The 20,321-nt window shown below is 43.6% G+C and overlaps 1 protein-coding gene across 2 annotated transcripts in view; it reads right to left on the reverse strand.

Moving 5' to 3' along the window:
- Frmd6 (FERM domain containing 6) overlaps nt 1-20,321 on the reverse strand; it is a 73,587-nt gene that overhangs the window by 20,328 nt on the left and 32,938 nt on the right. Inside the window, exons 2-6 of one of the 2 annotated variants that reach the window (XM_005072782.4) lie at nt 19,103-19,370; nt 11,802-11,892; nt 6,599-6,702; nt 5,564-5,640; nt 2,832-3,018 (exon numbers count right to left, since the gene is read on the reverse strand). In XM_005072782.4, coding sequence (XP_005072839.1) covers nt 2,832-3,018; nt 5,564-5,640; nt 6,599-6,702; nt 11,802-11,892; nt 19,103-19,201 — 558 coding nt within the window. In that variant the 5' untranslated portion in view covers nt 19,202-19,370. The remainder of the gene's footprint in view (nt 1-2,831; nt 3,019-5,563; nt 5,641-6,598; nt 6,703-11,801; nt 11,893-19,102; nt 19,371-20,321) is intronic. The other variant, XM_005072783.4, reaches the window with a different exon arrangement.

The raw sequence follows: 20,321 nt of genomic DNA on the forward strand, positions 1-20,321 counted from the left end.
AACACCGCCCCCCCCAATGACAAAAGGATGAGAAGCTAAAACAGGCCACATACGTTGGCTAATTTCCAACAGAAAATTCTAATTTTATCCCATTTTCACTATCTTGTCCTGCTACTGGGTGGATCAGCTAACATTATGAATTGTAAGTCCATTGGTAGAAGAAGAAAAACCTCAATGGGAAAACATTCTCTTGGTTTGAAAAGCCACCAGAGTGGGGAAAAAAATTCCACACAAACTGGTGTAACTTTCACACACTTCATGGATTATACTCCCAAAATGATGGGTACTATAAAAATCACTGACGTCAGAACATCTGCAGGCTTTGGCTTCCACTCACAGAACATGAGACTACTATAAATGTTCATCTGGGGAAGGTAAAGCAGCAGGCAGGATTCTTTGGAACACTTTTGGTTTTCACATGAGAGACCAGGAATTCTACTTGAAAATGCATGTTTCAACCGAATGTTCATTGTGACTTGCTGGCGCTTAGGTCAGACGGTGTCACCTGAGCTATAAAGTGTCAAAGACACACAGTACCCAGGAGCTGCAGGCTAAGATGAGCTGAGAATGCCCTTGCTGATTTCTGTGGTGATACATTACTTATGATTTATTAAAGCTTGCCTGAGGATGCAGAAAGCAAAGCTTGCCACAAGTCATAGAGCCAGGCAGTGGCGATACACATCTTTAATCACAGCAGTCCTATTAGCTAGCCATAGAGCCAGGGGGTGGTGGCACACATCTTTAATTCCAGGACTCAAGAGACAAGCAGATGAATTTCTGGTAGTTCAAGGCCACACTGAGCTACATGAAACTGACCCAGTCTAAAAGAGAAACAGCTCACACAAAGGTGATCTCAGCACTTGGGGTCACATGCCCTTAATCCCAACACTGGGGAGGCATAAAAGGAAGAACCAAAGGGGCTCATGAGACATATTCTCCAGTCATGCTGAGGAGAGGAAAGCCCTTTCAGCTTGAGGCAGAGGTAAGAGCTGGTGACCAGTTGCTTTGTTTCTCTGGTCTTCAGCTTGAAGCTTGAACCCCAGTATCTGTCTCTGGGATTTTATTATTTGTGTTACAGATTTTACAAGGATTTGAAAAGATGAAAATGTAGCAGCAACATGAGCAGAAGGAAGGGTTTCAAACAGGGAGAGTGAAAACTCTGTTGAGTTTTTAGTTTCGACATGGCTTTTCAGATATGGCATTTGTTTCTTACTTCAACTATCTCAAAGAATTATATATGGCACACCTTTAATCCCAGCAATTGGAAGGCAGAGGAAGGTGGATCTGAGGCCAGCCTGGTCTACAGAGAGAGAGAGTTGCAGGGCAGTCAGGGCTACATAGAGAAACTCTGTCTCAAAACAATACAAAACAAAAAGGTAAAAAGGGAAATGATAGGGCCATTATCAAGTTTTGCTGGAGTCACAGCCTCTGCTCTCTGGCTCCTTCTGCATGGAGATCACCTCCATCAACACACCAAGCTTGTCTTTCCAGGCCCCAAACACATGTGGACACATTTGTAAGGACACTCAAGTGGGTACCTGGATGACCTCAAGGAGGGGAAAACTGGTACCTTGGCCACTGAGGCTATGGCACACTATGGAAGCTCTGATTGAATGACCAAGCTTGAGTGTCTGATGACAGCAGGGGCAGTGGACCAGATCCTGGAGTTTCACACCAGGACTTCACACCACAGCAACTGGAACACTCAGGGGCTCAAATGGAGGGACCGCTGAAGGGACGGGGTGCAGTGGGCATGAAAGGAAACCAACAGTGACAAAATTCGGGACTAAACAGGGCAGGAAGGGAGGAGGCAGAGTGCCAAGCAGAGCTCACGTGATGCCAGCCAGGGTTTGGGCAACTGGGCCGATGGCCATGCCCAGCACTCTGATACCAGGAATATGAAGGTAAGGCTTCTTCTGTGGAGATGGGGGGAAGAGTAATGTGATTCCGGGTGCTCTGAGTTTGCGGTACATAGGATTGCACAGTTATGTTACTGTACCGTGTAACACATTTAGGAGTCACGTGTGTATTGTGGAGATGGTCATGGAAGGCAGCCATCGGGATGAAATCTCCTTGGTGTAAATGGCCAAGTGCCAAGTGTAGCAGAAAAACTCAGCAAAAAGAGACAGGTGTCTACTAACCCAGGCAATGGAAAGGGCAGCATGTGCGTGAGGGGAGGCAGGCAGGCAGAATGCACACGGGAGGGAAAAAGGCAGAAAAATCAAACACACTTGGCCTATCTTTGACTTTTCAAGCTTTCCTGAGATGGGAAGCAAGCCAGGTGACTCTGCTCTGTGGGCGCAGGTGACCCAGTGTCCTGAGAACATGTATCTATCGCAGGAGAGTGAGCCTGAGCCAGAGAGGAGGACACAGAAGAGAGGGACAGAGTCACCTGTAGGAAGAATGACAGCCCTAGCATGCTGACCTACATCTTTCTGCTCACCGACACAAGCAGGTGGCTCCTCTCCAGGCAAGGAAGGACACAGAGGTCAGAGCCAAAAGTTGTTTTCTCAGCCCATGAAAACTGTGAATGACCTCATCTCTTGAGAGGCAGTCATTTTCGTCCTCCTGCATCTCACCAGGAGGATTATGAGTGTCACTGCCATGTGCATGCATCCCAGCAGGGGACTGCAGACACTTATGTCCTCGACATCTAGGATGGGCGGTGAGCCTCCTCAGCTACGAGTAGACGAGCAAAGACACGCAGTGTGCCAAGCTCCCGTTCTGTACTTGGGCATTGGGAATGGTTTCCCTGTCCCCAGAACATGCAGGCTCATCTCTTAACGCTGTCCATCTGAACAAACAGGATGGAGAACCTAGACGGCACCTACCCACGCCGGGAAGTAAGCCTCTGGCTCAAAGTACTTTCCGCAGTGCTTATTCCTTTTGAAGTTCCCAAGATCGGCCTGCAGTGCAAAGGCGGCCAGCAGGAAGTAGGCCTCCTCTCTGAGCACACACTGCGAGTGCAGCACTTGTTTCTTCAGGTGCCAGTAATAATAGTACCTCGCGACGCGGTCACTAGGAAGACACAGGAAAACAGCAGCCACGTTAGGGTGGGATGGTACTGGCACATGTCAACAGAACCCAAATCACACTCTGCATTTGCTGGCAGAAGAGGCCCTTGGCTTCTGCTCCCTGTGCCCGCTCCACCCAGGGGGAAGACCCAAGTTGGGACCATATCACCACCTCAGGAGGGCTACAGGGGTCGGAAGGTCCAGGCGCCAAAAACACACCCTAAGGTTCACAGCCCTTGATTTTATTCAAAGAAAGGGAGGTCTGAGGAATTCCACTTCAACAAGGCAAGTATGTCACAGAATGCGGAACGCACATGCCAGAAGCTCGGCGCTAGCAGTCTGTGTAACTTCTTTTCTCCCCGTGCACAGTGTTGTGCATACCACACATGGGAACGGCCTGTTTGATGTTCCTTGTACTGCTCCTCTCCACAGTGCGTTACAAATGCTCTAAAGTACTTTAGAATGCTCGGAGGAGACCAGCACACACTAGTGGTTTGTTACTGTTCTGTTGCTAGGGACAGATGACCAAGAGCTTTCCTTGAACCCACCTTGTCTTACAGGAGGAGGATGCTGTCTTGTGGAGTGTTCCCTCAGGCACATGTCAAGACAACCACGATGCTGCCCACAAAAGAAATACTAAGAGTGCATGCTCTGAAATCCACTCCAGCCAGAGATAAATTTAGCCTCCACCCAGCAGCTGGCTAGGAAGTGATGGCAGCAGTGGTGGCAGGGGTATGTGGGTCACAGGACATCTAGTCAACTCTAAAGAAATCTTCGTGGGCAAATAGGATAGCTTTACAGCTAAGGAAATCGATCGCAGGCGTGCACATTGTAGGCGAGGTCACTGGCCTCGCTGCTTCAGACTGTTTACCTGAGGTCATAGCTCATCAGTAGATAATAGAAACATAATGGTCTATTTTAACCAAGACCAAGGCTAAGAATGAAGAGCTTAAAAATAAGCAGCTATGTAATTCCTTTCCTACGGACAGGGCACTTTTCAGTGATACCTTTTATAATACTGACAAGCTATTGCGGGGTGGAAAGAAACCAGCCTGCCTCCATCTTGGGCTTAAAAACCATCTTATAGCAAGGACAAACTAGGTTTACTCCTGTTTATGATTAAACCTCTATTTCTCAGAGATTGGGTGGGCTATGCCCCACCTGTAACCTTAACTACAAATGGTAAAATATACTGCCTGATCCAAGAATGGGCATCCTGTTTTTGTTTCAAAAAGTTGTTTATAACCATTTTGCAACCCTACCTTTGCTGCAAAAGTTTATATGACCACTTATTACTTGTGTTGTTATGAATACCTTGTTATGCCTACCTTGTAACCCTGTCTTTATTTTAGGAGCTTCCTAATTTGGCCATGATGATTTGGGCTGGTGGTCTTTTCTCTCCCATCTTTGGGGTTAGCAGGAATAAAGGGCTAACATTCATTAGTCCTATAGCGTATATTAGAGGCCAAGTAATAAATTTTCCTTCCTTACAGGGCATTCCATATTACCAGGTAAAGTGGGTGAGCACTTCATACAAACTGAAGCTAACTAATGAAGTTTTTAGCCTTTAGGGATAGTACCTATGTATGTACTAGTACTTCTTACTCTTTTAGCCTTTAGGGATAGTACCTATGTATGTACTAGTACTTCTTACTCTTACTTCACATATGGTAATAACAGAAAATAGCTAGTACTGATTTTTCGCATAATATTGGCCCAGCATCTTTTTTTTCCCTCAAAGTTTAAAAGTAAAGGGAAACAAGCTCATATTTCCTGTAGCTTCTGTCAGCCAAGAATGTGATCTCTTCCTGTTCTCTAGCATTGAATCCCACACCAAAGAAAGAGATTCAAAACCAGTTAATTCTGATTCACATCATGGTGCTGAGCACACATCCATCTCCAAGAAGAAGAAACTGTTCCCTGCCCCCTCAGCGAGTACCCGTGGTTTCCACAGGAAGTTCAAATCTTAGTTTTGATACTACTGACTAAGTGTGTCAAGAGAAAACCAAGCTGACGTAAAAATTGGTGGCTTATGAGTTTGTGGCCCTGTCCTGCCTGGAAAAGAATATAATTGCCAGTTGGTGATGGCTCATACCTTTAATCCCAGCACTTCGGGAGCAGAGGCAGGATGATCACAGAGTGCAAGGTCAGCCTGGTCTACACAGAAAAACTCTGTCTTGAAAGAATAAAACAAACCAAACAAAGGAATATAATCATATTTATGGAATCTCTTTTTACAACTGTGACAAGAAGGCTTGGGGACTGTGGATGAAAATGTTAGCCAGTGACATTAATATTTTCACCTTTAGTCAATGATTTATTTACCCAAGACATGCTTATTCAGTAAAAAAATGTGCCTCTGTGTTTTAGGCACTAAGAATGTGCAAAAACAAGCAAGCAAACAAACAAACAAAAAAACTGCTGCTGTTATAGTTTATATTCCACAGGCAGAAGAAAGCAATGAACATCTCGATAGATTTGGTGTGTGTCAGAAAAAAGTGTTATGGAGGAAACCAATGCTTAGGCTCATGGGTTCTTTGTCTTCATACCTGATCAGTTTTCCATTCTCCACATAGTACTGCACCCGGAAATGGATGATCATGGGAGGCCCAAACTGGTCGATACCCTAAGATGGAAACAAGCGCAGTGAGCTTTGTTTAGTTACTTCCAGCACAGGCTTCAAAGGCAATCACACACTAAGTCACATGCAAAGCACATTTCCAAACACAGAGAGGCTTTATCTGCTTGGAACGTGGGGCTTGTAGTAGGCACAGTTGTCACATGTGGACACCAGGTCCACATCCAACCACAAAGTTACAAAGCAAAGCAGGGCGTCCTCCCTCTCTGGATTCTCATTCGCTGTGATGCCAATGGGAACATAAGGGAAGATAAAAATAAATGCCATGGAAATTTCTAGCTGAGATTCGGCTCCTGGCCCAGCTTTGTCCCCTGTGGTGACCATTTGCTCCCTATTACAAATGCTCTCTTGTTTCCTTAGCATTCCACACACCACATTCTAATACACTGCTTGTTTACTTAAACGTTGGAGTGCTTTACTCTGTGGTTGGCTTTGAAGTTGCCTTCCAGTGTCGCCCAAGAATCCTGCACGGCTAAGGGAGAATCTGGGATTAGAAGTGTGATTTCATTCCTGACTCACCAGGGTGATGGGGGAACTATACAAGGCCCCTGTGCCCACTTCCCCACTCAAATGGAACTGATGTTTACTACATAAAGATGCCAGCACAATAAAATAACAAAGGCTCAAAGGCAAGAACTGTGAAAAAGCAAATTTAAAATTACTAAAAACTCCTACAAGTTTTGACAACACTGTCACAGGAAAAAAGCAAACAACTTTCCCATGCTTCTCACTTCTGAGCATTACCCATTATTACTGAGACATTATTACCTATTGGTTTATGCTGTCAGCTATTCACACCCGAGCCACAAGACATTTCAGCACTCATAATTCATCTCCTTTTTTCACTCTCCACAGGAGAAGTTATTGCTCATGATTTTTCTCCTAATGTGACAGCTAAAATAAACATTTTTAAAGAAAAGAATTTTGTGCATAAATGCAATCTCACCCAAGTAACTTCGTATTGTCGTACCTTGCTGGCCTCTTTTTTCCATTCTTTTGGACAATACTTATAAAGCTTTTGTGACAATTCCATATATACGTGTTCATTATCTGCACATTAAACAAAAAAAGACAAGATGCTAAAGAGAAAAGATCTGATTCAAAGAAAAATAATTTTCAAAGCGGAAATTCAAAAGCATAGCCTCATGATCTGTGAATGCAGTGTGAGTCAGGAAAAGTCAAGACATGGAAAAAATCCAAGGTGTACTAGCTAGACATTAATGAGGTTATGAGCTTTTACTTCTGCAACACAGATCTCAGGGGTCTAAAGTGTGCAATGCTTAGACCTGTGGCTTCTACTTCCCATGTGGACTTAGCTTCCAGGACCTTTAAGACACCACCGGGCACCCACTCCCATGGACATGCACCTTAGAAAACAGACTTTGGTTTAGTGTTCAGAAGACTCTTCTCATAGGTGCAAAACACTGGTCCAGCATCAGCACCATTCAGTCCTCTGTGTGACACTGAACAGTGATGGTAGCTCACTTCCAGCTGTGGACGTGACACCTGCTTCTCGAGGAGCTGGCTTTAAAAACACCCATTCTCTGTGTTTCCACCCTACAGCACAGCTTGCCAGAATGACAAACCATTACTGGCTCAGCCTTGGAGATCTATCCTATCAGAAAAGTCTGCAAAAAACAAGAGATCACTAAACAATGCCTCAAGAGGGTGACTTGCTCTTAAAGTGGACAGAAAATGTGTCCACTGGAATGTATGAGAAATGAGTAGAGCATTAAAAAAACAAGCTGGCCAAAATACAAACTTTTCCACTTTTCCTCAAGAGAATTTTTCTTTTAACAAAGATCTACTTCATAAAGACACCCTTAGCATTCCATTCCGATCTTCTACAAAGTCTTTCTTACGCCCCTCCCTCCCCTGCCCCAGCGATTTTTCTCCTCCATCACTAAAGGCAGCCTCTCCTGATGTTCCATAACAATTTTCACAAGGAAGGGACATGCACCGCACTCCTTCCAGGAAGACATGAGCTACTCCACAGCGAGCCTTTCTTTAGATCAACGCTGACTGGGTTTGACTGGAAGATGCCACTGGGAAAGTAATGCTACTCTGGTTATTGTTGAGTGAAGCCTTTTCCTTGCCAGTCTCTTTGGTTTTTCCCCACCAGTCACCTGGCCTCTGCCACGTTGTAGTCCCCAGATATCACACAAGACGCTGTATTAATTATGAAGCTGTTGGCCGTTTGCTTGATTTCTTACTGGCTATCTCTGACTTAAGTATTTACTCCATAATTGTTAACCTAAGTATTTCTCTTACTGGAGAAAGGGTCTGGACTTCTTACCCCCATGGCAGCTACATTGTGACTCTCTGTGTTTCTCCTTTCCAGAGTCCTCCTGGACTCCTAGTCCCACCTATCTTGCTTCCCTATTGGCCAACAGTGCTTTATTGACATACACAGGACTTCCCCATCAGGCTATAAATGGGCTCTTCAGTCCTCTTAATATGAAAGGGACAAGACATCCCAAAGGAAATACAGGGAGGTTCCACTTAACCCTAGAAGCAGGTCAGTGAAGGCTGTGGCCCCGCCTCTCATTTCTACTGACTGAACATGACTGATCTGTGCATGGGTGGAACTCCTGTCAGGAGCAGCAAAATGATGACCCATGTGAGGCCGCTCGAGTAGCACATGCATATTTTCATGCTACTTCTTATTGAAAATAATCTCTTTCATACAACATATTCAGGTCATGGTTTCCTCTCTCCCCCCTCCTTCCACATCCTCCACACCTCTCCTCCCATTTAATTCCATGCCTTCTCTTTTTAGAAAACAAGCATGCAAATAAAACAAACCAAAATATTTTAAAAAACAAAGAAAAAAAAAACAAGAAACACAGACACAGATAAAACTCATAAAAACACAAAATCAGAGACTATATACAAGTAAAAGACCAGTTAAGATTAACAAACAAACAAAAAATGCCCAAACAAAGCAATGAGACAAATTGTCTGCAAAAATACCATTGAGTTCCTTTTGTGTTAGCCATCTACTGTTGGGCATGGGGTCTACCCTTAAGTGTGATTTGTATCCCCAGTGAAATGCCATAGGAGAAGACTAGTTCTTCCTTTGCGAATGGTTGTTAATGAAGAGATTGCTTCTTGGTTAGGGATGGGAACTATGTCCCCTCTCAGGGCTGGCACACATGTGCTTGGTTAGGGATGGGAACTATGTCCCCTCTCAGGGCTGGCACACATGTGCTTAGACTCTGTGTATGCTGCCACAGTCTCTGTGAGTTCCTGAGCACATGCATATTTTACAATTACTTTTATGTGTCTATCACTCAACAGTGTGTCCAGAGATGTCTGGCTTAAGAACTCTGGGTATCTGAACTGGTAGGCCCAATGAGAGCAGGCAATCTGTGCCCACTTCCCATACCTTGTCCTAGAATCTGTAACATCCTTTGTAACACACTCCTAAATACCTGAGTGAATGCACCAGGTTTCTCACCATTGAAGAAAGAAGTTGCAAATAATTGAAAGAAGAGGGGGTAAAACAAATCTCATGGAACTAGATCATAATTAGAAGTGTTAATATGAACTCATGAAAATCAAAGAATGTGTGCAGAGAACCTTTTGCCAAAAGCTAACATCACTATAAAGGCATAAATAACTATATGTCTCATGATACTATATACTGAGAAGGGCTCATTATCATTTATCTGATATCCCCACCCAAATTATGCATAATCTGAATTAATCATGAGGAAACATAAACCAAATCCAAATTAAAAGACATTACACACACTTGACTCTTCTTTAAAAAAAAGAAGCAAAGATCACAAGGAGGGGTGACGGAATGGCTGAAAAACAGACCTGAGCCAGGATATCACTGACTATGATGGGCATTTCCAGGCTCCTTGGCAGAACTAAAGACTACTTGGCATTAGAGTGCAGACTTCCTGATAATGAAGTCTCCACCATGGTTATGTAAGAGATGTTGCTTGTCTCTAAGAAATTTCCCTCAAGTTTGGAGAGACAGGAAACAGGCAGGCAGATCACAGATGGAGGAAGACATGTGCTCCGGCAATAACACCTGAGGAAATCCTTATTGTCTTCTTACATGGCCGGAAGTTCGGAATCATTTTAAAACAAAAGTTGCAGAATTTGGATGACATTAAGATTCCTGGTGTTTTAGATGGTTTTTGAGAAGAGTGTTAGAATAGCTAGATTTTAAAATGTCAATCTTTGAAGCACTGGAGAATTACATTCTTTCCAACCATTCAACCGACAAGGAAAATTTGAATTGAGAATCTAAAATGGTGTGAGTGGCTTCAGGACAGTAAAGCCATCCTGTACATACTGATGGTGGACATATGCCATACATCTGTCCAAAGCTTTGAGTGACCACCAGGAGAGAACCCAAGTTCACTAAAGTATCAGTGTAGGCTCACTGATTACTACATGGGCTCCACCAGTATTGGAGCAGACAGTGGGGAAGCTGTGCCTGCATGTGCATGGCATTTTGGAATTCTCTATGCTTCCTGCTCAACTGTGCTGGGACTCCACAAGTACACCAACAAAACAAAACCTGTGAGACAAACTCTCAAGCACACATCTGTCTTGCAAAGCTGGTGTGGACAGCAGTTTCTAGCTGACGGGAAACAACTTGACTGGAAGCAGGACTGAGTGCTGTTCTAATGCTCCTTCACCACACTGAACTCTCTTTTACAGAGCATCTCAAAGCTCCGCTCGGAAACTAAAGGGAGCTATGAACTGGTTTTCTTGGACTGACTTGTTGAACCACAGAGATCAACAGTCTGGCTACAGGTGCAAAGGAAGAATTAGCTTTCAGGGGACCACAGTAAGAGTCACATGGAGTCTTAGAGCAGTGGTTCTCAACCCATGGATTACAACCCCTTTGAGAGTCTAATGATCCTTTCACAGGGGTCACCTAAAACCATCAGAAAACACAGATGTTTACATTAGATTCTTAACAATAGCAAAATTACAGTTATGAAGTAGCAACCAAATAATTTTATGATTGGGGTCACCACAACGTGAGGAACTGCATTAAAGTGTTGCAACACTAGGAAGGCTGAGAACCACTGGTTAGACCTTCCTTGAATGATGACAGGGGTCTGTACAAATGCAGTTTTCATTGCACTGACTACTACAGAAACAAAGCAGGGAGCAAATGGCTGATTCACAGGACCCTGTGTTTCTCTGTGCCATGTTTCTAGACAACTGAACACAGCTCCCATTTTGGAGGAAAGGGAACTGGCTTTATCTGTTGACCATAACACATTTTTTAACTTGGCAGATGGAAACATTCACCGCACAAACCAGATTCTCAAACAATTGTAATCCTTTAGATTTAAACCCATTCAAGTAAAAGCTTAGCCACATAAACATAGAAAGCATAATTAAATCAAGTAAATCTCATTGAAAAAGATGAGCAGAGATGCTAAAAGACTCTGGGATTTAGAAAACGAATGCAGAGAAATTTCCAGATACAAATTGACACAAGACAGCCTTTATCAAATGATGCAGGTAGTCCCACGAGTCTAGTGTTAAGTAAGGGACATGAGATGACAACATGTCTGAAGTCCTTCTTGCATATAACCGAGAAAGAAAATTATTGCATTTCAAAGTCACACAGCCTAACCAGAAAAAAAAGAGAAGTGCATTAAGAAAAACAGAAAATAAAATTCAATGAATACATCACTGTAATACTGCTAACCAGAAGAGAATCTAAACAGAAGAAAGGTAGCTTTACTATGCTCAAGGTTTTTGTAAAGTCACAAGCCATTATCACTTAATAGTATCACAGATTGTAATGATAAATGACAAAAACATCTACTTTCCTCCCAGATACAGCTGGTCTCTATGCACAAGAAAACATAACAAAACAAAAATCAAACTTGGTTCACTAAAACAAAAAAGGGAGGTGATACATAAATATCTGGATTCCTAAGAAGGAATCAGTATTAAGTTCAAAATGTAATAAATATAATAAAATACTAAATCTAAATATACATCATCATGTTGGTATTGGAAAATAAATACTAGACTAAGAATGAAGATTAGTTGATGGGCATTTGACATTCAGTTTACACAGCATGGTGGCTTTAGGCTTTAAAATGTCATTTCCTTAGTTATAGTTGGCTGAACATACCAGGGAACGGACTGAGACTTACTTTGTATAACACTGAGACCAAACAGGTGACAATCCTTTAACCTGAGCAGGTCACACACCTGGACCAGCAACTGGTGACACAGAATTTTAACCTGTAGGAGGAAAACAATATACTTGAGACAATTAAATTTAGCCTACACAGTGAGCCACAATCGGCAACTTTACAACTTGGTAAATATGCACGTTATGCATCTTCTCAGGACATGCTCCCATCAGCAACCTGCCTCTCGCTTATCACTGCAACCCATGGCTGTGCTTCAATGATTATCTCACTATCAATATTTATAGCATGCTAAAGAGTACTAATACAACCTTGCACAAGACTCATAAATCTAATGGCACATGGATCAGGTTCTCAGATCCTGCATGAAAAATGGGCCTTCAGAAGGTCATTTAGAAGAGCTCACTCCACTAAAGGCATTTATTTATTTGGCAATTTTAACATTTTTCTCTTATTGGATATGTTTTTACACAGCGTTCAATGCTTTGGCATATGTATACCCTACAGAATGGATTAACCAATGCATTGCCTCACACACACATTATTTTTGTGTGTGGTAAGAACACCTAATATCTGCTCTATCCAGTACATGACTAGTTATAGCTGCCATTCTACATAGGCTTCCTGAATTCACTCTTCCTGTAGCTGAAACTTGGAATCCTTTGGCTAGCATCTCTCTGCCCTGCCTACTCAGGCCCCGAGTAAGCTACCTTGTACTCTGCTTTTATGGGGTAGCCTTTTTTGGATTCCACACAAATGAGACCACGTAGTCTGTTCCTAGCTTATAACCTTTAGTACAATGCTCTCCAGATTTGCCCAGTGTTGCAAACACACAGTCCCTTTGGTGTGGCTTATTACTCTAGCCTGTGTGGACAGCCATCAGTGGCACCACTGACCGCTGTGCACAAGGCTGTGAGAGTGCAGGTGTGCGTCACCACAGTGGTTTCCTTTCCTCTGGATACCCGGAGCGGACCTCCGAGGTCGCATACTCATGCTACAGTCGCATGCTGTTTGCCACATGGGCCACATTGCTTTACATCCTGGGCACAGATGACAAGTGTTCCTCTTCTCCATGTCCTTGGGACTTGGTCAACTTCTCTGTTTGGTGACAGCCATGTTTACAGCTGTAAGGCAGTGCTTGCTGTTGCTCTAATCTCTGTTTTCTTGACGCTTACTGTGGCTGAGCACGGCTGTGGATACCCATCAGCCATTTGTGTGTGTTCTCACAAGAAACGGTTCCTTAGGGCATCTTTGTTCAAGGAAAGTTTTCTTCTTAAAGCACAATACTCACCTACTGCACAATGACAGACTGCCCAGGTTTTACTCACTTCCATCAATCACTTACTGCTATTTCTTGTTCTTCCCCATCATACTAACATTCTGGAGATGGGCTATTATTGAGAAGACATCACTTGGTGTGTGTGTGTGTGTGTCTGTCTGTCTGTCTGTCTACATGCCTTTGCATTTGTGCATATATGAGAAAGGACAACCTTGGGCGTCAGCCCTCCCTTCCCACCTTGTGTGACAGAGTCCTTTCTATGGACGTCTCCACCTCCCCCCTCCCTGCAGAAACACTGGAACAGATGTGTGTGCTGCTGTGTGGGGCTTGTAATGGGTTCTGGGGACTTGAACTCAGGTCCTCAAGTTTGCACACAAGCACTTTTACCCTTTGAGCCGAATCCCTAGCCCCCAGATACAGTTTTGATGCTGTCTCAATTATAAAGGAAACTTCAGGTGGGAGTAAAGTGAGTCTTCAGAGTCTGCCTCCTTGCAACCAGCACTATCCACGAGACCACCCAGCTCACTCGCTTCAGCTCATAGATGTAGAAAACAAAACTGCTCCCTCACACAAGCCAGTGGCGACAAAGGCAGACCTTCAAAACTTACATGTATTCCAAGTTACGGACCTGTTAAAACATGTGCAACACAACCTTTGTCATTTTTTTTTTTTTTGGTCTCTCTGTGGCTTTGGAGGCTGTCCAGGAACTAGCTCTTGTAGACCAGGCTGGTCTTGAACTCACAGAGATCCGCCTGCCTCTGCCTCGAGTGCTGAGATTAAAGGCGTGGGCCACCAACGCCTGGCTAACCTTTGTCATTTTTATCTGCACACGGTCAATGATGGCACCAATTGTAATTTTAGTGATTACAATTAACTCTGAGAATGATTTTATCATATTTTTATACAGCACTAACTAAAATGAAAAAAATGAAAACATGCAAAATCCCACTGGAAAGGGCGGAAGACACTGAAGGCCAGAGGGACCTGTTTAGTTCTGCCAGGCAGGAGCTGAAGAAAGCTGTGGTGGCTATTAGTTACTTCTTGTTGCCATGACAAACACTTGACAATAAGCAGTTGAGGAGGAAGGGCTCGTTCTGGCTTACAGTGCAAGGACATAGATTCCATTGTTGTGGAAGGGGGGAGGGCGGTGGGGTTGGTGTGCAAGAGCTTGAGGCTGGATTATGTGGCGCCCACAGTCAGCAGAGTATGAACGCTGCTGCTCACTTTGTCAGTTTTACTCAGTCTGGGATCCCACTCACATTTAGGATGTGTCTTCCTGTGTCAATTAGCCTAATCTAGATAATCCCTCACAGGCACGTTTCAAAGTTTCCGAGTGACTCTAGATCCTGTTACAGTGACAATAAAGATGAACTGTCACAGGCAGGTCAGTTTACATTCAGGATCTGATTCCCAGTGAGGTTCCAGAACCTCTACTAGAGACCTCTCCCTCAGTTACCCCAGGACACTCTAGTTTACATGTGCCTTGCAGCCATATTGTAAACGTCTATTCTATGTGTGTGGGTGCTTTGCCTGAATGCATGTTGGTGCATACATGCATGAAGTGCCCTCAGAAGCCACAAAAGAGCATCGGATCTCCTGGACCTGATGAGCTCTCCCGTGGGTCCTCTGGAAGAGCAGCCAGTGCATCTAGCTGCTGAGCTTCTCTCTAGTCCGGTCATCCAGCAATTCCATAACAATGGATTGATGTAAGCTCACCTCCACACTGGGAAGACCCACTGGCCGCTGGGAAATCACTACCCATCAACCCCCTCTGTGCTACTTTGTTTCAACAGCTTGTGTCCTAGAGAAGTTCTATTTATTTCTAACACTCGCTGTAAACACTGGATTTGTATTTCATGTCATAGCTATACTGTTACAAATAAGCTTAAACAGACTGATAGCCAAGAGGAGAAAGGATCACATTCACAGACCACTCTTACATTGAGCTAAGTTCCATGAACTTGAGACTTACTTAAAACGTCACACTGCTCTGGGGCACTTTTAAACCTTAGCTTGACTGTGTTTAAATTTTAGTTGGCTTGGCAGATATGGAGCAGCCAGGATGAAATGCAACAAGGAGCTGAATTCCAAATTCCAAACTAAATGTTTATAAAATAAAATATGTGGTGACTCTTGACTAAATAAGGCCGTGCCTCTCTTCCAGGCATCCCAGCTAATTATTACTGTTCCGCTACTTAAATCAAGTATCTGGAGCCTTCTGCTAAAGCTCTTTAACAATCATCAAGTAAGTATAGTGTTCTTGTTTAAAAACTATAATTAAATAAGGATGTGGCTTGAAAGTGTTACCTGCTGTGAAAACAATCTCCAGCGTTGGGTATTTGCAGAGTGGAGTCTTTAAGGCCACATGGTTTATTGTGAAATTTCCTAATTCCTCTCATCTTCAGGGGCAATGGGAACTTTAGAAAACACTACATTCTCAACAGTGTGGGCTTTATCTAGAAATACCCTCTGTGTGGAACTTTGAAATGGTCCTCACTACTGTGCAAGGGTGTTTGAAACACTCCCTGGAAGGAAAGGACTTCCCTTTGCCACAGAAGGGCGTTGCAAGCTCTTGGCTCTGTGATTTCTGCCACTCTGAAAACTTTCTGCCTCTTACATTCACTAGAATTTTATTTTCTAAGTTTCTATATTTTATATTTGTTTGACGATTAAGACTAATTTAAAAGAGCCCCTACTAATACAATTCATAGTGTTTCAAAAAGATTAAAACATTAAATTGATTCCACACGCAGAAAGCCAATATGAAGTCAACTATACCTGCAAGGGGTGAGGGAGGAACTTCCTAAGAAAACAGTATATGAGCCACATCCCCACTGCTTGGGGAGGGAGTACGCCACCAATAAACATTTTTTGTTACAATTAATTCGCTACCTCCTATAGGTTCTGCAACATCACCCTTCTCAGTTGTGGGGAAGGAGGTTCTGGGCAGCTCTGGATTGTTTTTCTAGCAGTGGGGAAGCCTCCAGGAGACTTAACCCCATCCTTCCTGAGGTTCCAGGCTTTCTGGAGAGGAGCCCGGACATGGCAGAGGACCTGTGTTCTCTGGAGTGAGAGATCTTCTGGGCCTGCGTGGCACCCAGACTCTCCGTTGTGCCTTCAGTAGCAGCTCACCCTAACGAAACACACAAACGGAACAAGGGACTAGACAAGAGAAACGCTACTCCATAAAGACCGACTTCTCGAGCAACTCCAAGGACAGACAGCACAAAGTGCTTTATGCATGGAGAGTCTTTAAATCCTTGCCATGTTCCCGTATGAGGCGTAGAATAGCCCCTCTTCATATATGAGGAAAACAAACCAAGTAAGGAACAGCAGACTTAAGAAGCATGCCCAAGGCTGCAAGAAAGTCAGTCACGGAGTAGACAGTTCAGACCATGTCCCTGATGTCAACGGTCTCAGTCACAGGCCCAAAGACCAGTAAGTGAGCAGGGCTCTTGAGAGTGGGGTTGGGCCACAGGCTCTCCTGTCTGCCTCAGGATTTCATTCATGGCTCTCTGGTCCCTGATGAGGAATTTTGACTTAGCAAAATTCCTATGTCCTGCCCTAGACCTACATCAGCATCTCCATGGGTGAAGCCCAAAGAGCCCCTCCCCCAATAATTCTAGTAGACAGTCAAGTTTTAAAGCCATTGACCTACATGGCAGCATATATGTGGGAAAACTAACCCACAGCCCTGGATTAAGACAATTTTTGCTTAATTCTATCAGACTGTACTTAGACAAAAGAAAAAAATATGAAGGTTGACTGTAGGAAGAGCATTTTAAAAATGCTAGGAATGACACCATGAAACATGCCATGACCCTGCCTAGAGCCTTTCAGGCTATTCTCCAAAATTACTTCCCTCAGTTGAGACTCCAGTACCAAGGAATTCTTTTAGAAACTGTAGCAACCTCTTAGTGGTCCTCATGATGACAGATCCATTATGACTTTCCCCATCTGGTACATGCCACACACTATCAACACGCATACAAGTGTCACTGGGTAAAGTGACAGAAAAAAAGCAGAAGGAGTTTCCTCAATGCTTATGCTATGTGTCCTGGACTGCATGCACTTAAAAAATTTAGGACATATTTTATATATATGAATGAATGAGATTTCACGCAGAAGACCCGCGGATATGACAGAATTCTACTTTCATTTCAATTTATGTTGCTGATACCGACAATGAAAAGTTTCCAAGTTTCATTATATTTTAAAATTCAAGTGCTGTCACTCTGCACAACCAAAACCAATTTCAAGCTCCTAATCAGGAGCATAGCCCGTCACTGGACACTGCCCGGAAGACAGTAAAACCCACGTGGGAGGCAGGTGAGACGCTCCCAAAATGCATACGAGCAGAAACCAGGTGACATAAGTAATCAAGAAATTGTTGGCTGCTCCAATAAAACCAAGATGTCTATGGTTACAAGCAGAACCTTGCTGCAGTCTCAACTTTTAATGAGGTTGTTTAAATCTTATCTGTTCTGCTTAACTATTTATTCCGTTAGACAGAAATTATTATTAAAACTATACTAGCATATAAGTAGAAAATGAATTCAAAGGGTAACAATTGAGACAAGATTTCCTCAGTTCCATTAGAATGCAGTTAAGTCAAAGAAGCAATATGCAAGCTGACAGTCTGCGTGTGGCGCATGCCTTTAGTCCTAGCACTTGGAAGGCAGAGGTAGGCAGATTTCTGTGAGATCAAGGCCATCCTGGTCCACACAGCAATTTTCAGGCCAACTTGGCCTACTTGGTGAGGCCCTGTCTCAAAAACAAAACAAAACAAAAGATCGACAGGACCAAACTGATTACCATGAACCTGCCTGGCAGTTTCCAGCACGGGTATTCGCTGAGGTGCTCCATGATTCACATATCTACTCTGATAAATGTGTGTCTGGGATTGTAGGTTTACCCCCACCGTCCAAATGCTCATAGCAGTTTTATTATTATTTGTCTGGAATTTCAAATGACACAGTAGCCATCAACAACAGTGAATGCATAACTAAATGGGGCATGACCATACTGGTGAAATATTATCTTCTAGTGGAAACAATTACTGTTGTGTCAATTTCATGGGCCAAATGTTGAGTGAAAAGCATTTGAGACAAGAAGAATGTATCACATCATTTGAATGACAGGAGCTGAAGACAATGGAGTACTGACAAGGAAAGCGTCACACAGGATCTTTCTGAGGAGACAGAAATTAGTTTCTTAAGCTGGACAATGGCTACATGGGTGTGTATACTAACAGTATATGCACTGGGCTGTACACTTAGAAAGATTTCTATGCTTTGCAGTGTGTAAATTGTAATTTTAACTGTTAAAAGGGGAAAAAAAATAAAAACAGGATCCCAGTCCTCAATGTCCTGGTAATCTAAGTATCTGATTCTGACTTAAGAGTCAGAGGCAACATCTCAGCTCACCCACAGCCCTTTAGCTCACCCTGGACATTGCCTAGGCGGACTGCCTACCCACAGCCCTTCAGCTCACCATGAACATTGCCTAGGCTGACTGACTAAACCAGTCAATATGCATGTGACAGACTTAGCAATGGCTACCATTTTATGTACATGGGTGACAATAACCAAGGCTCAAAAAAATGTTCAGATTTGTTTTTCCTTCCTCTATCTACAGAGTCTTCGGTTTCCATCTTGTTACATTAATTTTTAGCTAAGAAAGAGGCTTCCGTGTGGTGGAAATATCAGTATGAACCCTTTCTAATATGGAAACTAGAGCAGAGGAATTCAAAGAAGAAACTGAGTCTGTTGGTTGGATCTTAGTGGGTACTGTTGCCCAGCAGTATCAGGAGCAGTCCTTAGACCGGAGTGGAAGTGTGGAAGGCATTCCAAAGGATCCCAAATGTATTCAAGGCTGAACGCACAGAAAGATAAGGAAACAGAAACCCAATAAATTAATTCAATTGAAAAAGTACTAAATAAGTTCATCCTAAACTACCTAACATGGACGTGGTCTGGCAGGGACCAACACACTGAAATAGTCCTAGAGTTGACCTACTCACATTTATGATGATGTTCAGGGACTCATCATTGGGAAGGAAAATGCACACGCTGCGACGGTCCTGCATGACTCTGTTGTTATGGAAGGTCAGTTTGTTCATTGTGTTGTGGGCTCTCCTGTGGGCAGGCTGGGCGCACGGAGTGCTTAGCAATTGCTCAGGCTCCCAGCACTCCAAAGCCAACTTCTCCTCATCCTCATATGGCCAACAGGAGAAGCATCATGGCACCCACTATGTAGGTTTCATAGCTGTAGAAAGTCCAAGGAGAGACCTGTGGAGAAAGGCGAAAGTCTGGTCAGAGCAGTAGCAGGCCAGTGGCACACAACTATTCATCAGGCACAGGGAAGGTGCATTTCAAGCCAAGACTGCTGCCCTCGGGACACTAGAAGGCGCCTTCACACTTCATTCTTAGACATGAGTTACCAGACAAGAGTGAGAGCCTGGACATTCACAGACGGCCAAATACCACAGGCTCGGGCAATGGATCCTGACTGAGGAGTTCCCAGTCTCTCAAGGGTGATGACAGGGCCGGGGAGTGAACTATAAGAACAGCATCAACAGAAGCCTCTTACGGGACTACAGAGCACAGATGACTCGTTGGCTTCTATCACATTCCTGATTAATCACTGGTGACCTTCTTCATCTCACCAGCTGGCTCTAGGAAAGAAGCCCTGGCTGCTGGACCACCCAGGGAAGCTGCAAGAGCCACTGCAAAGGATTTCTCCATGGCATTCCCCATGGTTACCCAGTCCTTCTTGGTTTTTATGTCCTGCATTCTCCTGGTTCTCAAACTAGCTGACGGAAATCTAATTCAATCATTCACCAATCAAAGAATATTTAGCAACAGGAATACTGTATTACCAAACCATGTATACTGAACTACCGGGTCTTAGAAACCTCTCGTATTTTATCAGTTTACTAAACATTAAGTTGTCTCCCCCCCCAAAGTTTTGAAGTGTGTAACTTCGCTGGCAAGCAATGAAACTTTTATGTCTGGTCTTCAGCAATCCTACCCTTCACTCCTGTTTTCTGTCTCCTGGCACTGGTGAGACCCTGCAGAATGATTTTAAAGCACTAGTGAGATTTTCCTACTCTTGAGTGCTTCATATACTGCTGCTAGCAGGACATCATTCAACTGCAGTGTGTTAAGACTACTTGTCTCTTGTGTCACCGGTATTTACATTATTCCTCTGTAGCTGTATTTGTAGGATGCAAGAAAGCA

Source organism: Mesocricetus auratus, unplaced genomic scaffold (assembly GCF_017639785.1).
Source record: "Mesocricetus auratus isolate SY011 unplaced genomic scaffold, BCM_Maur_2.0 Super-Scaffold_15014, whole genome shotgun sequence".
Lineage (NCBI taxonomy): Eukaryota > Metazoa > Chordata > Mammalia > Rodentia > Cricetidae > Mesocricetus > Mesocricetus auratus.